Raw genomic sequence first — 16772 nt, 5'->3', positions numbered from 1 at the left:
CAAGGAAAACAGGGTGGGGCCCGTGTTTTCACAGCTGCACTCTGGGAGCTTAGATCAATAAATATTTCTGGGATGAATGAATAAATGAGTGAAGAATGATCCCCTTATTCTTTGTTGCTTCCTTGTATTTCCTCAGAATTACAACCGGCCCCCTGTGATGGCATTAGCCATCCCCGTTGCAGTGAAATTCCTCCACAGAGGTAACAAGGAATTGTGTAGGAATATGTCCAACTACCTGTCCCTGGCTGCAATTACCAAAGCGGACCTCCTGGTCGATCACACAGAAGTTATAGTAAAGAGCATACTTCAAGGTATGGTGCAAAGGCTGAGCCTGGGGATGTGTTTTAGGAATTGTTTTAAAATGTTTTCATGACGCAGTTATGGTTTATGGAACGTGAGTCATTGAGTAAAGAGAGATACGTTAGTTTCTCTGCTTTGCCACTAGATGGCTGGAGAACACAGGTTAGGTTACTTGAGCTAGCTGAGTCTGTGTCTCTTCACCGGCAGTTAAGTTCTTTGGATGTGTTAGATGAGTTGTAAGCCTCCTTCCTACATGTCTCATTTGGAGAACTGTTTGCTGGGCTCTGGTCATCTTGTCCAGCTACCAACTGTGCCGAACCTGTCTGTACCAAGTGTAACATGTCCCACTGCTGTCAGTGGCAGATGGAAAAGCTCTTCACCATTTGTTTTCCAGAAGCACAAAATGCTAGATAAAATCCACATGTGAAGACTTCTTAAATGTGAACATGATTTAGGACTGACTTATAATTGTGTTAAATACTACCATAAAACGTCATATCAGGACATCTCAAAGTTTTCATATTTTCATGAAAGAGATCAAGTTAGTCTAGTAGAATATTCTTTGTCTTGTGTTTTTTTCCTTGGTTTTAGGTCTGTCAGAAGCTTTTAATTTTTTTGGTTTGGGGTCAAAGAACAAATATATGGTATTATTTGCTATGTACCCAGATGCCGTCAGTCTTAATATATAGATGTGTCTGAGGTCCATGAGTATTTTGGCCCACAGTTTATTGCCACATGCCCCACATGTTCAAGTTGAGCATCAACCCTCTGGAAAGTGCTCCCAAACCAAGTATTTCTTAGAGTCGCCAATATTCTCTTCTTGGAATGGCGTAGTGTGGTAATGTCCATCTCCAGCACTCTGAGCCCAACAAACTCTGTGGCTGCCACCATGGAGGTTCTAGGAATAGATTTGACTCCACACTGCCCTGCCTGGGATGGCAGCCTCTGTCCCTTTGTGCTGCTACCCCTGAAGTTTCAGAAGTATGTGACCTGAGGCTAGATGGAGAACACCTGTCTTTCTCCTCGGTGTTACACTTGGGTAGAGGGCCAGAGTAAGTTTGCTTGGCTCCCAGTATCAAACTATGGTACTGAGTTTGCAGTAAAATATATTGTTCTGTTTTATCTAAACGCCTCTCTCTTTCTTGGGCTTAGCTATCCACTCAAGAGTCAAGCTAGCAACAAATTAGTCCACTAGTTCTCAAAATGCCTATGACCCAACAAGGACCCTAATTTTGTTCGTTGTATCAGACATTCCCAAGAAGAATTTTTAGTACCCACTCCCAACCCTGGACATCTGACCAGCCATCTCCAGTGGTCTGTCAGATGCCATATTTGTCTGAGCTCCAGCCATGAGAGTGGAATTTTATCACTTTGCTTGTGTTACATTCTGAAAACTTGTCATTGGTATTATGTAGTCTATATCATTCATTTCTCATTTTCTTTGGCTATAGAATGGAATTGCTAATTTCTCATTATATATATCCTAAATTTACTAAAAGTCCAGGAAAGCAATTATGCTTTTTCACCACCTTGGGTATATATTTGGTACAGACTTTACAGGAATTACAAATACTTACTCGTGCCACACATTCTAAAACCATGGTAATTAGACTTGCAAGTAAACTGATTTATGGGGGAAAAATTGAGTTGTCTCTTTGCAGCTGCCAAGAGTTTAGCTCATATATTTGGGGGTTTTTTTGTTTGTTTTTTGGGGGTTTTTTTGAAATGCGCTTTCAATGACAAATCTTTTGAAATGCAGAATATGCTTTCTGAATTCACTGCAAGCATTTGAAATAAATAAATAAATGATTTGGTTTATTTGATCTGGCACTATGAAAATTACCGTAAAATAAATGACAGTTTAACCTATAAAAAGTTGGGACTGAATATTTCAGGGTTAAGTTTTTAGACCTGATGTATCTTTAAAACTCACTCATATAAGCCCAGCAAATTACGTGTAGCAAAGCAGAAGGGATCTTGATGTCTCTGGGTAGTAAGATTTCTGCTCTGCAAATCTTTGTTATATATCCCTTGCCAAACAGCCTTTGGAGACGTAATTGGGATTTGTTTTCTTTTTTGTTTCTTTCCTTTAGCTATTCCTCCTTGATTTATGTTATCCTAATCTTTATTCTCCCATTTTTCTACTTCTACAGAAAATGGCAGAGTTTTACAGTTATTTGATTTGATCTTTGTTTTTATAAGATTAGAATTATAAAATTATAGAATATTAGGTTGAGATATTAAATATGATTTAGTCTGGTTACCCAGGTAATGTTTGATTCTCCACCAAATCGTCATCCATTCAGTGATAACAATAATAATTATAACAACAGTAATAACTGCAATGGCTAGAATTTACTTCATTCTTCCTTTATGCCAAATGCTGTACTAAGCATTTTATATCAATTACATCATTTAAAACCCACAAGATTTCCATAACAGAAGTCCTTTTATTATCCTGTTGTACCAATTAGTAGTTTTTTGGGTTTTTTTGGCTGCACCCATAGCATGCAGAAATTCCTGGGCCAGGGATTAAACCTGTGCCACAGCAGTAACAATCCTGAATCCTTAATCACTAGGCAAGCAGGGAACTCCCAATTAATAGCACTTTAAGTAACAGAAACCCAGGTGTAAATAGCTTAATGATGATAATAATGAAGACGATGATGATGATGAGAAGAAGAAGGATTGGAAGTTCTCCTGTGGTGCAGCAGATCAAGGATCTGGTCCAGGTCACAGCTGTGTCACAGGTTTGATCCCAGGCCTGGGAATTTCCACATGCCCTAGGTGCAACCATACAAGAAAAAAAAGAGAATGAAGAGAAGAACAAACTGAACAAGAAGAAGAGGAGGAGGAGGAACTCCTCACTGGAATACATGACTAAAAAGTGCATTAGTATATCTGACTTCCCACATAACTTGATTCAGGACTCAGATGTGGTCCCAAAAATCATTATTCAGTTCCACTTCCTGTGGAGACTGGTTTCGCCTTCATGCTCCATGTAATGGGCCTCTCTGGCCTCCAGCTCACATCATCATGAATACCAGTTAAGAAAAAGAAACTCCTTGTATAGTTTCATTGTTTCTCTTTGACCCAGCATGGGGCACATGCTGATTTCTGAACCAATTCATCCTTATTGCTAGAGGATACAGATATTGCTGGCCAGACATGGGTCATGAGGCACCATCAAAGCAGGATATGGGACTAAGGGAGATGGCAAGTAGATAACCCCCAAATCCAAGACTGTTGCTAACAGTGTTGTAAATTAATACTGGGTACCAAAAAATAGCCTTATGTAAATATTTACTTTTATCTCTTTATACTTTCTTCTTGAGAGATTGAGCTCGGAGTTCCCGTCGTGGCTCAGTGGTTAACGAATCCATCTAGGAACCGTGAGGTTGAGGGTTTGATCCCTGGCCTTGCTCAGTGGGTTAAGGACCCAGCATTGGCCGTGAGCTGTGGTGTAGATCGCAGATGCAGCTCAGATCCCGCTTTGCTATGGCTGTGGTGTAGGCCGGCAGCTACAGCTTTGATTCTACCCCTAGCCTGGGAACCTCCATATGCTGCGAGAGTGGCCCAAGAAATGGCAAAAAGACAAAAAAAAAAAAAAAAAGAGAGAGATTGAGCTCATTGCTTTGGTATGCCAGGATCTTACTGATAATGATCCTTCCATCTCAATATATGTGCAGTTCTTTCAGGGTTCTTGTCATCTGTAAATTTTATGAATAGAACCACTCTAGTCTCATTTCAAAACACTAATGAAAAGGTACACCCAATAAAGCCAGGCAAGCCTTGTGGTGTACTGGTGGTGACTGCCCCTTATACTTGGTTGATGTTATTCCATTGATTGTATTTTTTTCCAATGTATTATACATATCCATAATGCCAAATCCTGTAATTTTGTAATTCCAATATCCATAATACCACACCAAATGCCTCCTTTAAGTTTATGAATCAATCATGAGAAACTTTATCAAATGGGGTTATGTATTTATCCCTGAAGGCTAGTTTAAAGCCATTTTTTTAAACTGTTTCCTATTATTGATTGTATACAAGTAATGATGTTTATCTTTACATTACATGTAAATATAGATTCCTTTACTCAGATTGCTTAGACTCCATTTGTCCATTTTGTGTTCTCCGAATTTTCCCAGTGACAAGGAGATTGTGAAAGTCCTTCCTTTTGGAGTAAGGCTTCAAGGCATGTGTAGAGTGTTGTCTTGATTTGTACTTTAGAGCTTAGGGTATGGAAAACCTGAATGTTGCTGTATCAAGACAATTATATTAGTATTTTTAAATGAATCCACCAAAAAAAGGGCCCTTCCTATTTAGTATTATATGCAAATTAGACGAAATGATTACAATCTTATCTAAACTTTTTCATATAAGAAGGAGTACATTCTCCAACTACTTCTGTGAAGCTAGTATAGCCATGAGGTCAACTCTATAGTGGAGTATAAAAAAAGGAAAATACAGGCACATCTTAATTATGAACACAGATGCACAAATCACAAATATAAATGTTATCAAAATGATTCTAGCAATGTTTAAAATAATAGACATTTGTTGAGTTATTGCTCTGTACCAGATACTAGTCTTTTCACTCATATAATTCTCCTAATGTCATGAGGGAGGAGCTATTGTTATCCTCATCTTATAAAAGTTATACTGACTAAGTTAAGTTATAGTAGGAATGCAAGGATGACAGTATTCAAGAAGTAATCCCTCACAGTAAAAGACTAAAGGGGAAAAAAGTCACTTAATCAGTAAAAGCATCTCATAAAATTCAGTATCCACTCATTAAAAACAAAATTGCAACCTGAGAATTTTGGAGAACTTTCTTAAACTGATCAAGAGAATATGTGTGTGTGTGTGTGTGTGTATACACTCATATATATATTCTCTCCTTTTGTAAAATTAAAAGTCTGTTCAGGATAAAAAAAAAAAATCCCTTTGCAGACTGGCAATATATGGGCACATCCTTAATCTAATAAAGGATATTTACAAAAACCTGCAACTAAAATCATACTTAATGGGGAAATATTGAATGCTTCCCTGTTGAATTAAGACATAAGAGGAATTCTCTTTGTGGCTCACTGGTTAACGAATCCAACTAGGAACCATGAGGTTGCAGGTTCGATCCCTGGCCTTGCTCAGTGGGTTGGGGATCCAGCGTTGCCGTGCGCTGTGGTGTGGGTTGCAGACGAGGCTAGGATCCTGCATTGCTGTTGCTGTGGCGTAGGCCAGCGGCTACAGCTCCAATTAGACCCATGGCCTGGGAACTTCCATTTGCCATGGGAGCAGCCCTAGAAAAGGCAAAAAGAAAAAAAAAAGAGAGACATAGGCAAGGGGATGTCCCTTGGGTAATTAATTTATTTTCTGTTTAAATCATATCAAGATAATTTAATATTTTGTAACATTATTCAGAACCTTTTTAGAGTGACCCTGAATAATTCTCCAAACTTGTTCTTTGCCATGTGAAGATCCTTTGTTAAACCTGCCCAGTATTGGAATATAAAAGCATAACCAATGCTCAGGGCAGCATGAGTTAGCATATATTTCACCCAGGAAGCTCACAGTATTATTGCCAATCTCTGAAATGAGAGTATCTCCAAATGAAGGGGATTATCTGAGCACTTGTAGGGAAACTCTTTCCAGATTTTGATTTTGATTTGGAACTCTGTGATGCAGTGCACACCACTATATCAAAACTAAAAGCAGGGATGTTCCCTCTTCTGCATTTCTGAATCACTGGTCTTAATAAGGAAATATGCCTATCAATATGCGTTTTAAATGGTCCTCTGGCACAAATCATAAGATGACCTCAAATGATTTGAAACTTAAATAGAAAGTTTTTGGAAAGAAATTTAGTCTCATCTCAGCAAGAGTCCAAATTCCTTTCTGACTTCCTGGCAATAGCCTAGAAAAGACTGTCGGGTTAATTATGATAAATTTACCTCATTTCTTTCTCAGTGTGAGACAGAATTCAAGCCTCTGATTGGTGAGCTGTCTCAGAAAAATGGAAATAGAAAATTGACTTCTCATTTATTATGGCAGTAAAAAATATGTACCAAATGAGGTGGAGGCTAGACTTAAATAGATGTAACAACTGTACTTTACCCAATGCCAGGCCTATCAGTGGTTATGATGATTCTTCTTTTTATCACCATCTTCAAAATTATTGTCATCATTGTCATCACGGAGTATCTGATATGTACAGGCCCATATTATAATACTGAAGACAGCATCATATCCATTTGTGGAGTTTTATGATCTTGGAGAGATACTTAGCTATTAAAAATTCATTATAGTTATTCTTCAAGGAAAAGGCTTTAAGTTTACCGTATTATAGGTTGTTGGGAAATAATTTATTAGTCAAATATTTTAGAAAACAGGCTGCTAAAGTAATCTCATTAACAATATTGAGCCTGAATATTAATACATACAGGGAAATATTAAATGTTATAAAAGCCACTACACATAGAGATCAAGAAACTCACATCTTGAACCAGAAAAAAACCTCTTCTGAATTGTTAACCAAGTCTTAGATCTAATATCTGCCAGTTTGCACCTTCCTCACTTTACCAGCAGATGTTGCTGTGAAGTAGAATAAAGCCTGCACAGTTTTGAGTATCCACAGGCCAAACTCTGAGAATAACTTACTAACAGGAAAAGGGAATCTTTGTGTTTGTTTATTTATTGTATGCTTATCTTTTTATTTAATGTACTGGTAACAACTTGGAAAAACATTTTTATGATACTTATTTTAGGGTTTCTAAAGCATGTTTAGATATATTATCCCTTGTTATGTCATTTTCATAATACCCCTTCAGCAAGGTAGGCAAGTCATGTTATCTCCAATTTTTTTTTGGCTAATTTGAGACTCAGACTAGTTGGCAGGCCTAACATCTTGTAGTTAGTGGTAATGGTGCTAGGTTTAAATGCTGTGTTCCTGACCCAAGCCCAGCAGGCTTTCTTCTACACTCCAGATTTATAAAGCCAAATGCAAGGGTCAGCAATCTTGAGTTTTCAATAGTGAATCTGGGAATATATAAGTGAACACATACAACAACTTTGACTAAGATTTTTAACTTTATGAGGGCTATTTCTTAGTGGCTAAAATACAGTTCTGGAAACATTTGGCCTTAACTTCTCAAAGAAGAGCTTTCTAATATAAAATTTAATGAGAGATGAACTAAAAATCAATTGTAATTTCTTCTTTGCAAATCTAATTATTCATTAAAGTGAAGCTAACTGAGTAATTGTAAATACCTAGCTCTAAAATCCTACAATATATACTTAATAGTCAGATGTTCTAAATATATTTTAAAGCAATTAATACTTAATTAAAAGCCAATTTATATTGCAGTAGACAAGGAAAAATTTATCAACTCTATCTTGTTCAGATACTATCTCTGCAAAAAAGTTGCTCTACTGATATACATATGTACTAAAGTAACAAAGTAACAAGCTGTCACAGTTTTCCTGGGACTAAAGGGTTTTCCTAGGACAGGTGACTTTCAGCACTAAAACTGGGATGGTGCTAGGCAAGTCAGGACACTTGGTCACTCTAGCACACACACATAAGATTTTATGTTTTATATACATGATGTATTATATATTAGTTATACACATATTTTTTTCCTCTGACTTGAGTTACACAGTTCTTCTATTGTGCTGCAATATGACATTGCCCTCAGTAATCATTCTGGTGAATAAAACTCTTTACCAGTGTTAAACTAAGCCAGCACACTGATATTTCTTTTTAGATATTTCATCTCAATTTTACACGTTTCTTTTGTTGACACTATGTATTCTAATACTCATTAAATGTTAGTTGAAAAAAAAAAAAAGGAGTTCCCGCCGAGGCGCAGTGGTTAACGAATCTGACTAGGAACCATGAGGTTGCGGGTTCGATCCCTGCCCTTGCTCAGTGGGTTAAGGATCCGGCGTTGCCGTGAGCTGTGGTGTAGGTTGCAGACTCGGCTCAGATCCAGCGTTGCTGTGGCTCTGGTGTAGGCTGGCAGCTACAGCTTTGATTCGACCCCTAGCCTGGGAACCTCCATGTGCCGTGGGAGCGGCCCAGGAAATAGCAGAAAAAAAAAAGACAAAAAAAAAAAAAAGTCAAATAGATTCCTGAGAATTTGTGAAATATATTTTGTACATATAGTCTATGAGTGTTGTGAGGGACTAAAGTGCTTGTTCTTTTTTATTAAAAGAAAAATCACTTTACTGGATCAGGATTAAAGTGGTCAACCAAAAGTGAACTGAAGAAAATAAAAACATATTTTTTTGGTCATGTAAAAGAAGTGCAGGAACAGGCAGCCTAGGGCTGGCAAGACTGGCAAGCTGTCTTGCCAGTCCTGCACTTGCCAGGGCTGGCAAGACAGCTTCATGATATTAAAGATCCAGTTTACTCTGTAATGTTATGCTAAATCTCTTTATCAAGGTTGCTGAAATTCCAGCCATCATTATTGCATTGCAGTCAGAAGGAGGAAGACAGAGAATCACGTACAATATTTCAGCATCAGCCAGAACTTAGTCATATGCCACATCAAGCTTCAGCTGATACTGAAATATGTAGACTTTACTTCAAGTAACCATACATACCATTAAAACTAGAATTCTATTACTTAGGAAAAGATGGAATCTAGATATCAAGATATTAAAAGTCCCTAGAACACCTACCCAGAATTATTGCTATACCAGATGAAATTTCTACTTTTGTAATCCAAGGGTTACTTTCTTCAATTTGTTTCTCTGTCTTCTACCTGTAATTCCTGTTAAAAATTAAGTTTCCTTGTATTTAACTCTGTCAGCACATGAGTTGGCATATATCTTGGCCTGCATCATCTTGAGTCTCTTGAACAGATGTAATTCATGCTGAAATGTGGAAAGTAATTGAAACCATGCCTAACACTCTCTTGAAGTTTGGGTTCATTATTTTCTCTTCTCGCCTGGCATTCGGAGTCGTATAGATAGTGGCTAAATAGGGACTTGCATGTGGCCAGTGTGCCTGCAGCCTTGAATTATGTAATCTCCAAGGGTCTGAGACTGGCGAACAATTTTTTTTGTGACCCTTCAATTTGGTTTTGTGGGTCTCGCCAGTATGGTGAAGCTATACAGATACCACGAGTATCCTCAAAGATTCCTTGATTTATGGAATTTCATTGCTGAAGACACTAAGAGTCCAGACCCATCCTTTGGAGTTAAGTAACTTGTCTAAGGATTCTAGATAGTGAGTTACAAAATGTGGTTCGATAATTACTCCTGGCCCCGTTCTCTAAACCTCATGAATAGGAGTTGACCTGTGGTTGTTGAGGTCCTATCTTTGGATGAACCCATCAGCACTGTGTTTCTACCAATATTTCATACTGGTAATCAGAAGTGACTTTGTGATGTTCTTCTGTCAGCCCTTGTGTAGCCTCTGCAAGAGGAGAACATTAGAGTGGTATAGAGCTACCTCCCCATCTGCAGGATGGATGGACTTGACCTCTCTTTTATGCATAAGAGAATGGGATGTGCATTAAGGGCAGAAGGCATTGTTTCTTTTCCAGATTTTTAGATATACCTAATAAAAGTCCTAAGCCATCTCTTGCAAACATCATGGTATCTGAGGAATTATGATAACTCATATATTTTTCTATGTTAAATAAAGTTGTATATGTTCAAAACATCATCAAATTGGAAAGAATCATTATTTCTCCAATTCCTTGATTTGTTAGTTGAAAAAACTGAAACACAGAAAGATGACTTGATTTACTCAAGATCATAATTCTTATAATTTATAAGAAGCCAAAGCTTAAAACAACTCTGTGGTTTGTTTCTAACAAAATTAATCATTACTATTTACATAATATTAGTATCTGAAAACTAATGGCCCACTTTAAAACGTATGGATTTGCTCCCAAACATTGTAAATTTATAATTAGATGACATGGACTAGTTTTATAAAATATTTTATTTATAGTAGAGCTTTATAAAAATAGTCTTAATAAAATTAATACAAAACCATTTTACAGTATAACTTATATAACTATCCTCTCCAACAAGTGACATTTGATTATAACACATAAACTACATTTGTATTTGTTAAGTCACTTTGTAGCATAAATATGTTTTATCATCATTTTTTTGTAATAAGGTATATACCAATGACAATGAGCAATGAACAACATGTGTTATTTTATTATTCTTTCAATGTAAAATTCATCCCTGGCCAAAACAAAATTAACCAAAGAGAAGTGAAACAATTATCCTTCTGTTCAACCACACAGTCCTTTTTAATTATTTGAGAATTTATCTGACAAAGACACAGCATTAATCTGAAAGCACCATGGCATAAAGTCTAGTAACAGTATACCCCAAAGCCTTCTCCAATGTCTCCCCTTCCACTCTTTGCCCAGTATTTTGCCAAGATAAATAAAGATTGATCTCAACTCTCTCCTTCATTAGTCTCAAGTGTTCTTAATATGCATCAAAGTTTTTAGACCTTCCCAAATGTTTAAAATGTGAGTTTCTTTCTTTGGCTCCGAGTAGAGTTTCACAACACTTAAGAAACGTATTGAGCTCCTCCATGGGGCTGAATCTCTGTGACTCCCCACCCAACCACATTCCCCCGGATGTGACAGGACTCTGCTCCTCCAGTCTTTTTTATCTCTTCGGTGCTGAGAACACGATCCCAGATATTGAAGCCTGTGAGTCTTCCAGAAAAGGCTAATATTTCATCAAAGCCACCACCCACACAGCATCCATTCTTTTCTTGGCCAATCTGCAGGATTCCTCCTTCTGGAACAATGTGACCCGTGGCCATGTCGACCTTGGTGGCTATCAGGTCACCGTTGACCCACAAGGCTACATGCCCTTGTTCAGAATTCCAGGTGCTGCACAGATGGGTCCACGTTCCAGGGGAAATCACAGTATTGGCGACCAGTCTGTTTTCCTCTCCCCCCACCACAAGCACAGTGGACTGATAGCTGAGGTACAGCTGGATCTCATATGGATTCCTCTTTGTGCCATAGGAAAACAGGATGGTTTTGTTCAGTACATCTGTGGCTTTGACCCAAATGCAGGCACTGAAAGCCTCAAGTTTCATTGGTGTTGCCGGGTGCACACTTGCAAAAATCTTCTTGGAACGCATGGGGAATAAAATCGCTGTTTCACAACCTAAGAAGGAATATGAGAGAAAATATAAATTCATTCCAAAATGATTCTGGCAGCTGGATATTTTAACACGGGGCATTTTAATGACTACAACTGAAAGCTATATGCAGCATCATGTTGTAACTTGAGGGTCCCAAGTGTAATCTCTGTTGAGCAAAGAAAACAGGAATAAGGAAAGCCAACTGTCTCATTCAGTGAAGAATCTAAATGGAGAAGGTATGCAGAGAAGCCAAATTGTCCAAACCCACAGAATAATGAAAACTGTGTTTTAATAACTACTTTCATTCCCAATAAGCTTATTTTGTTACACCTTTTTAAAAAAGTGTTGATTCACTGTGAACTTCAAACAAGACACTATAATTTCTAAGAACTTACAGCCAAGCTGAATTTCCTTTCCTTGACCTTATCAAGCACCTAGAACAAACACCTGTGAGATTCAGTGGGCCAGCTCACCCTAGTCAGCCATTAACAATGTATATTTTTCAACAAAACTCTAGGATAGGTTGCTGCTGAGTACGTTTGAATATACCACATATTCTCAAATATTTGTAAACTTTGCGAAGTTTGTAGAAAACCACCTTTGAAAGATAACGATGTATAATGATGATGTCTAATTCTTATCTGATACTTACTATGTGCCAGATACTGCTCTAATCATTTTGTCACTTTAATTCTAAGAGACAGTCTTAATATTCCCATTGTATAAGTAAAGAAACTGAGGCAGGGAGGGCTAAGTAGACTGGCTATGTTGATAGAGCTGGTAAACTGGGGATTGAACTTGGGCATTCTGGCTGCAAAAGTCACACTTTTAACTAGCACCCTGCATTGCCTCTTAATGTTAGAACGGCTGGATTTAGCTAAAATCTGTAATTCAGTTTGTTTTACTGTTAGTAAGCTCACAGGCTCTCCAGGCTTTAGTTATCTGTCAATGTCTCTTCCATTCTCCAAATATTATCCAAGTCTGTAAGCAACAAGTATGTAGCACTTGAGAAGAGCTGTGTAACCAGAGATAGGCTTAAAAATTCTTACTTTGTCCACATGCCTATAAATATTATTTAAGCCATAACAGGAAAACTTTAAGGAAGAGTGAATTCTTCCAAGGGGCCAGATGGGGAACATATTTCTGCTAATGTGCACTTGGAAGGAGATGTTCAAACTTGAGGGTTGGGAGCTCAGTAAATGCCATCTCCAGGTCACATGACTAGTCAGAGAGCTGCAGGTGCTAAAGTGAAGCCCTTCTAAGTGTCTGGAAAATGGTGTGCAAAAACTTTAGCAAGTGAACTCTGCTTTATGATAACCTTATATATGTAAAAGATCAGATAAATAATTTTTAAAAAATCTAAATTAGGGCTAGATATTCACTTATAACTACCTAAAGAAGATTTACCATAAGATGGCTTTAAAAAGCAAACTCCCAGAGCACTAGTGAACAGAACTTGCAGGAACTGAATATTCATGCAAAGTATGGTAAACTAAGTTAACGGCTTGCAAGTGGCAGAGGGCTAGGATCACTCCTGAAAAAATTAAGCAGATGAACCTTATCCTTTAGAAATACTCAAAGAAGATATTGAGGTTCAGAAAATCCTATAAAAGTAACTATTATACTAAAGCACAAAATTGGTCGTACCATACTTTGGTATTAACTTTTTCACTGAATAATTTAGATTTCTAAAGATTTTTTTTTTTAATTTTAATGAGGCCTCCATTCTCTTTTCAAATGAAACTGGTAAGTTCATGCTTTTCTAGCTATGTTATTTAAATCAAACACAGATCATGGAACAAAAGATCACAACATGCCTGGGCATTTGAGATATTCTCTGTAATATTTCAGTAAAGTAGTATTTGAGAGGGCGCCTCCTGCAATCTAATTAACTGATTTCCTGTTTAAATAAGCCCAGGCAGTCAGGATTGCATTCCAAAGCCTTCCTTGATTGCCTCTCAGAGACCCAGCTTCCCCTGTAGGCTGCTCTGGTTATGTGAGTTCATAGAGTAGAACTGCATGTTGGCAGGGGCTTTTTTTTGTGGCTTCTTTTTGGGGCCAGTGATTGAGGCTCTTGATATGTCTTTAAAATGTCAGAAACTCTCTCATGAAATGGCTTTTAACTAATAGATTTTTCTGATTATATTATCAAAGACCAAACAAAATTAAAACCAGGTTCTTAAGAGGCGGACAAAAGAATGATTAAGAATCCCTTAGGGGCCAAGCTGGCAGGAAACCAAAATAGGGGAGATCAAAGCATGTGGGTAAAAGTATTATTGGATCTATTAAGAAATTAACATTTTAGAATTCACAAATGCATCTTCTGCTTTACCCAATAAGCAGAGGTTAAGGTGAAAATTAGCATAATTCTGTTTTTCTAGTATGTGTTACATATAGTGATTTTAAATGATTTGCAAAAAACCAAATTTCATCCATTAAAAGGGCCAAAGAATTTTAGTTTGTCTTCTTGTGGCTTACATTGAGGATCTGTTGTATATTTGATTTTATGATTTTTTTCTCCCTGAAATCCTGCTTTCAATATTTTTTAAAAAATAAGCTTTGTACTGATAAACAGTCCTTAGATATTTAGGAAAGATGACATTCTGGTATGGTTTCTGCAACTTTAAATGAAACATGCTCTCACACATGCTTGATTCTTCCTCCTACCCCATCCAATAGGAGTTGCTTTATTGGACATAAAGGGTGGCACTGTTTGCAGTTGTTTTCTGCTCATGAAAGTTTAAGTTATATCTTCTTACCTAGGGCGCAGATTTTCTAATGTAATCCACAAACGATTGCTACATCACCATTTCTTAAAGATTTTGACTTATAAAGGAGTTTAACTTGGCTCCGTATCTTCTCTTTATTCCTTGAACCGTCTTTAAAATGTATTATTTTGGGCCCACATGTGTGTGTAAATTCACATAATATCACATGGGACTTTGACAGATCTGGTTTGAACTGGCCTCTCTCCTGTTTCATCCTGATCCTCCACATCCCTGGGGGTGGCGCCAGCGTACCAATTGGCTCCTACATCTACATCTCACTGTCCCACTTTGGATCCCTCAGCCCCTGCTTTATTCGAAACCTCACACCCTCGGACCTCGATTCATTTCACAGACCCCAGCGTTGAGAGGACCCCTCAGGAGGTCAGTTTCAGCTTCAAGTTTCTTATTGGGAACTGGCAGGAAGAAAGGGCTAGCCCAGGGATTGGAAAACATCCCTAAAAAGGAGACTGGGCCCTGAAATAGCGAGGAACCAGAGCTCCCCTAAAGAAGGAGGCCGGCTAAAATTAGAAGAAGTGGAAATCCCTAACGGAGGGAAGCTGCACAGCCAGAGAGGTTATGGCTATAACCGGCCAGTAGAGCTCCTGCAACGCCTGGTTGGATCGGGTGTCAGTCCAGAGGCCCTAGACTTATATTTCAAGACTGTAATGGTTACATGCACAGCTATTTTCTCGGTTCCTCGAGACTGGAGAGTACTTATGAAAGCAATTCTCCCGCGTTGTATCGTGTATCTGACCACTGTGACCGTGCTGGAGAGTATGGTGTGTGTTTGTGTTTCTTCCCACCAATACCTCTCCTAGTCTTGGCTTCCCACAACGCGCGCTCTGAGAACAAAGCCACGCAGTCCTTACCTGCTGGCAGCCAGCGCCCCGCGGCCCAGCCCTGCACTGCACGGAGGTCAGCCCGCGTCCGCCTCAGCTCCTCGAGCACCGCGCCCAGGGTCCGCCCCGCCTCCTCCTGCAGCTGCGGAGTCCCAGCTTCCTCTAGGCGCTCCAGCCTGCGGCCAGCGTCGCGGCTCGCCTGCAGCAGCTCGTCCAGCGCCCGGGCCAACTGGACCTCCGCTGGGGCTGTCGGTGCGCAAGGCCTCGCCAGGCTGCCTGCCAGCCGCCCCAGCTCGGCCCTCAGCCTCTGCAGTTCGCCCCGGAGGATGTCATCGGTGGCCTGCAGAAGCATGCTCTCCCGCATCTGGGAGTTCTCTAGCATGATGAAGAGCTTGTCCCACTCAGAGTGCTCTGGACTGCAGTCGCACAGCGTGGCTAGAGCACAGAACACATAAGCGTTACTGCCTGCCCAGGCCTTCCTCGGGTGTGCTTTGTAAAACACCGATTTTCCTCTAAGATCCCAAGTTACAGCCCATCTCCAGCACCCCCCTTCCCTTTAAGAACACTTCCAAAAAAGCAGCATGTAAATATCTCGAGAATGACAGAAACCATGCAAGCATATATTAAGTTGAACTCAATTGAAACTGCTCTTCGTAGGGCTCAAAACAGTCGAATATCAGCGATTTCATAGGGCTCAACCCACTATATCTCTATGACAGAAATAACTTTTTGAAACCTCCCCCTTTCCTAACATGCTTCTCTCTTTTGCAAAAAAAAAAAAAAAAAGAAAGAAAAAAGAAAAAAAAAATTCCTTATTTCATTGACTTCAAAATATATGTATAATGTTTAGACACAGAGAGGTGGATATGTAATTAAGGTTAGCAGAGAAATAGTTAAATGAACTTACGGTCCTCAGTGGGATGGAGTCCATTGTCTATTTCGTTGTCCAAATTCACATACATGAGCTCATAATCATCGGAGTTCTCGGCCAACACTGCAGACCAGAGAGCACAAAACAGAATCGCTGGGAGACGCATTGCTGAAGAGACAAAAGTTCTTCCCACAGCTGGCGGGAGGGTGTGAGGCAAGAGGCTTTCAAATGAACAGAGAAGGAGCCAGAGGAGAGTGAGAGTGAGAGGCAGGAGCTGAGAGCCCTTAATAAATGCTGGGGAGAGTCTGAATGGGGATGAATGAGTAATGCCAGTGGCACTGCGTTAACGGGAGTTCCCCTGATTTTGGGGGGAGGGGGCTGTGTGGGAGGGCGAAGGAGACGTTGCACAATAGTAAACCACAAAGATTTACACTGCCATCAGATTAATTGGAGGAGGGTCAGAGGGGAAAGAAGGGGGAAAACTGGGCTAGGACTATCCCTGTGAGGATTAGCTGTTGTAACTTGAATTGGTAGCACTGCAGGATGAGAGGGAGGGAAGGGGATTAGGGAGAGAAATAATTCAATAGGCAGAGAGGTGTGAAAACAAGAGCATCATTTCAGCATTTTGTGTACGCTCATTATTTCACAACCTTTTGTGTATAGAAAACTTTTGTTTCACATTTTCTTTGTACACATTTAACAGGTCTAAGCTCTGAGAGTTATTTTCTGATTTCAAGATAAACCAACACAGTAAGGATTTGTATGGCTCTAGAAGCCAAGTCCATTCAGAATTACTGTCTTTAAAAACTTCTGGAGTTGCAGCTATACTTTTATAAACATTTTTTTAATGT

The 16772-nt window shown here is 39.0% G+C and overlaps 2 protein-coding genes across 27 annotated transcripts in view; one reads left to right on the top strand and one right to left on the bottom strand.

Annotated features, from left to right (window-relative positions):
• VEPH1 (ventricular zone expressed PH domain containing 1) overlaps window positions 1–16772 on the top strand; it is a 364411-nt gene that overhangs the window by 76678 nt on the left and 270961 nt on the right. For 21 of the 26 annotated variants that reach the window (XR_014822587.1, XR_014822588.1, XM_084987457.1 and 18 more), the window contains one exon: window positions 137–311. The exons of the other annotated variants lie outside the window; for them this stretch is intronic. Coding sequence is in view for 19 of the 21 variants with exons in the window: in XM_084987457.1 (XP_084843583.1) it covers window positions 137–311 (175 nt within the window). In the remaining 2 variants the exon portion in view is untranslated. The remainder of the gene's footprint in view (window positions 1–136; window positions 312–16772) is intronic. 26 annotated transcript variants of the gene reach the window in all.
• PTX3 (pentraxin 3) lies at window positions 10244–16217 on the bottom strand. Its single transcript, NM_001244783.1, is given in 3 exon segments — window positions 10244–11466; window positions 15081–15485; window positions 15958–16217. Coding segments are annotated over 3 exon segments (1149 nt in total). The 5' UTR covers window positions 16088–16217; the 3' UTR covers window positions 10244–10852.

Source organism: Sus scrofa, chromosome 13 (genome assembly GCF_054392235.1).
Source record: "Sus scrofa isolate SSC_HxYL_T2T_F1_AM1 chromosome 13, Sscrofa_HxYL_maternal_Yorkshire_Landrace_v2.0, whole genome shotgun sequence".
In the NCBI taxonomy this organism is placed as follows: Eukaryota; Metazoa; Chordata; class Mammalia; order Artiodactyla; family Suidae; genus Sus; species Sus scrofa.
The sequence above is the reverse complement of the archived record's forward strand: the minus strand, read 5'-3'. Positions and strand labels throughout refer to the sequence as shown.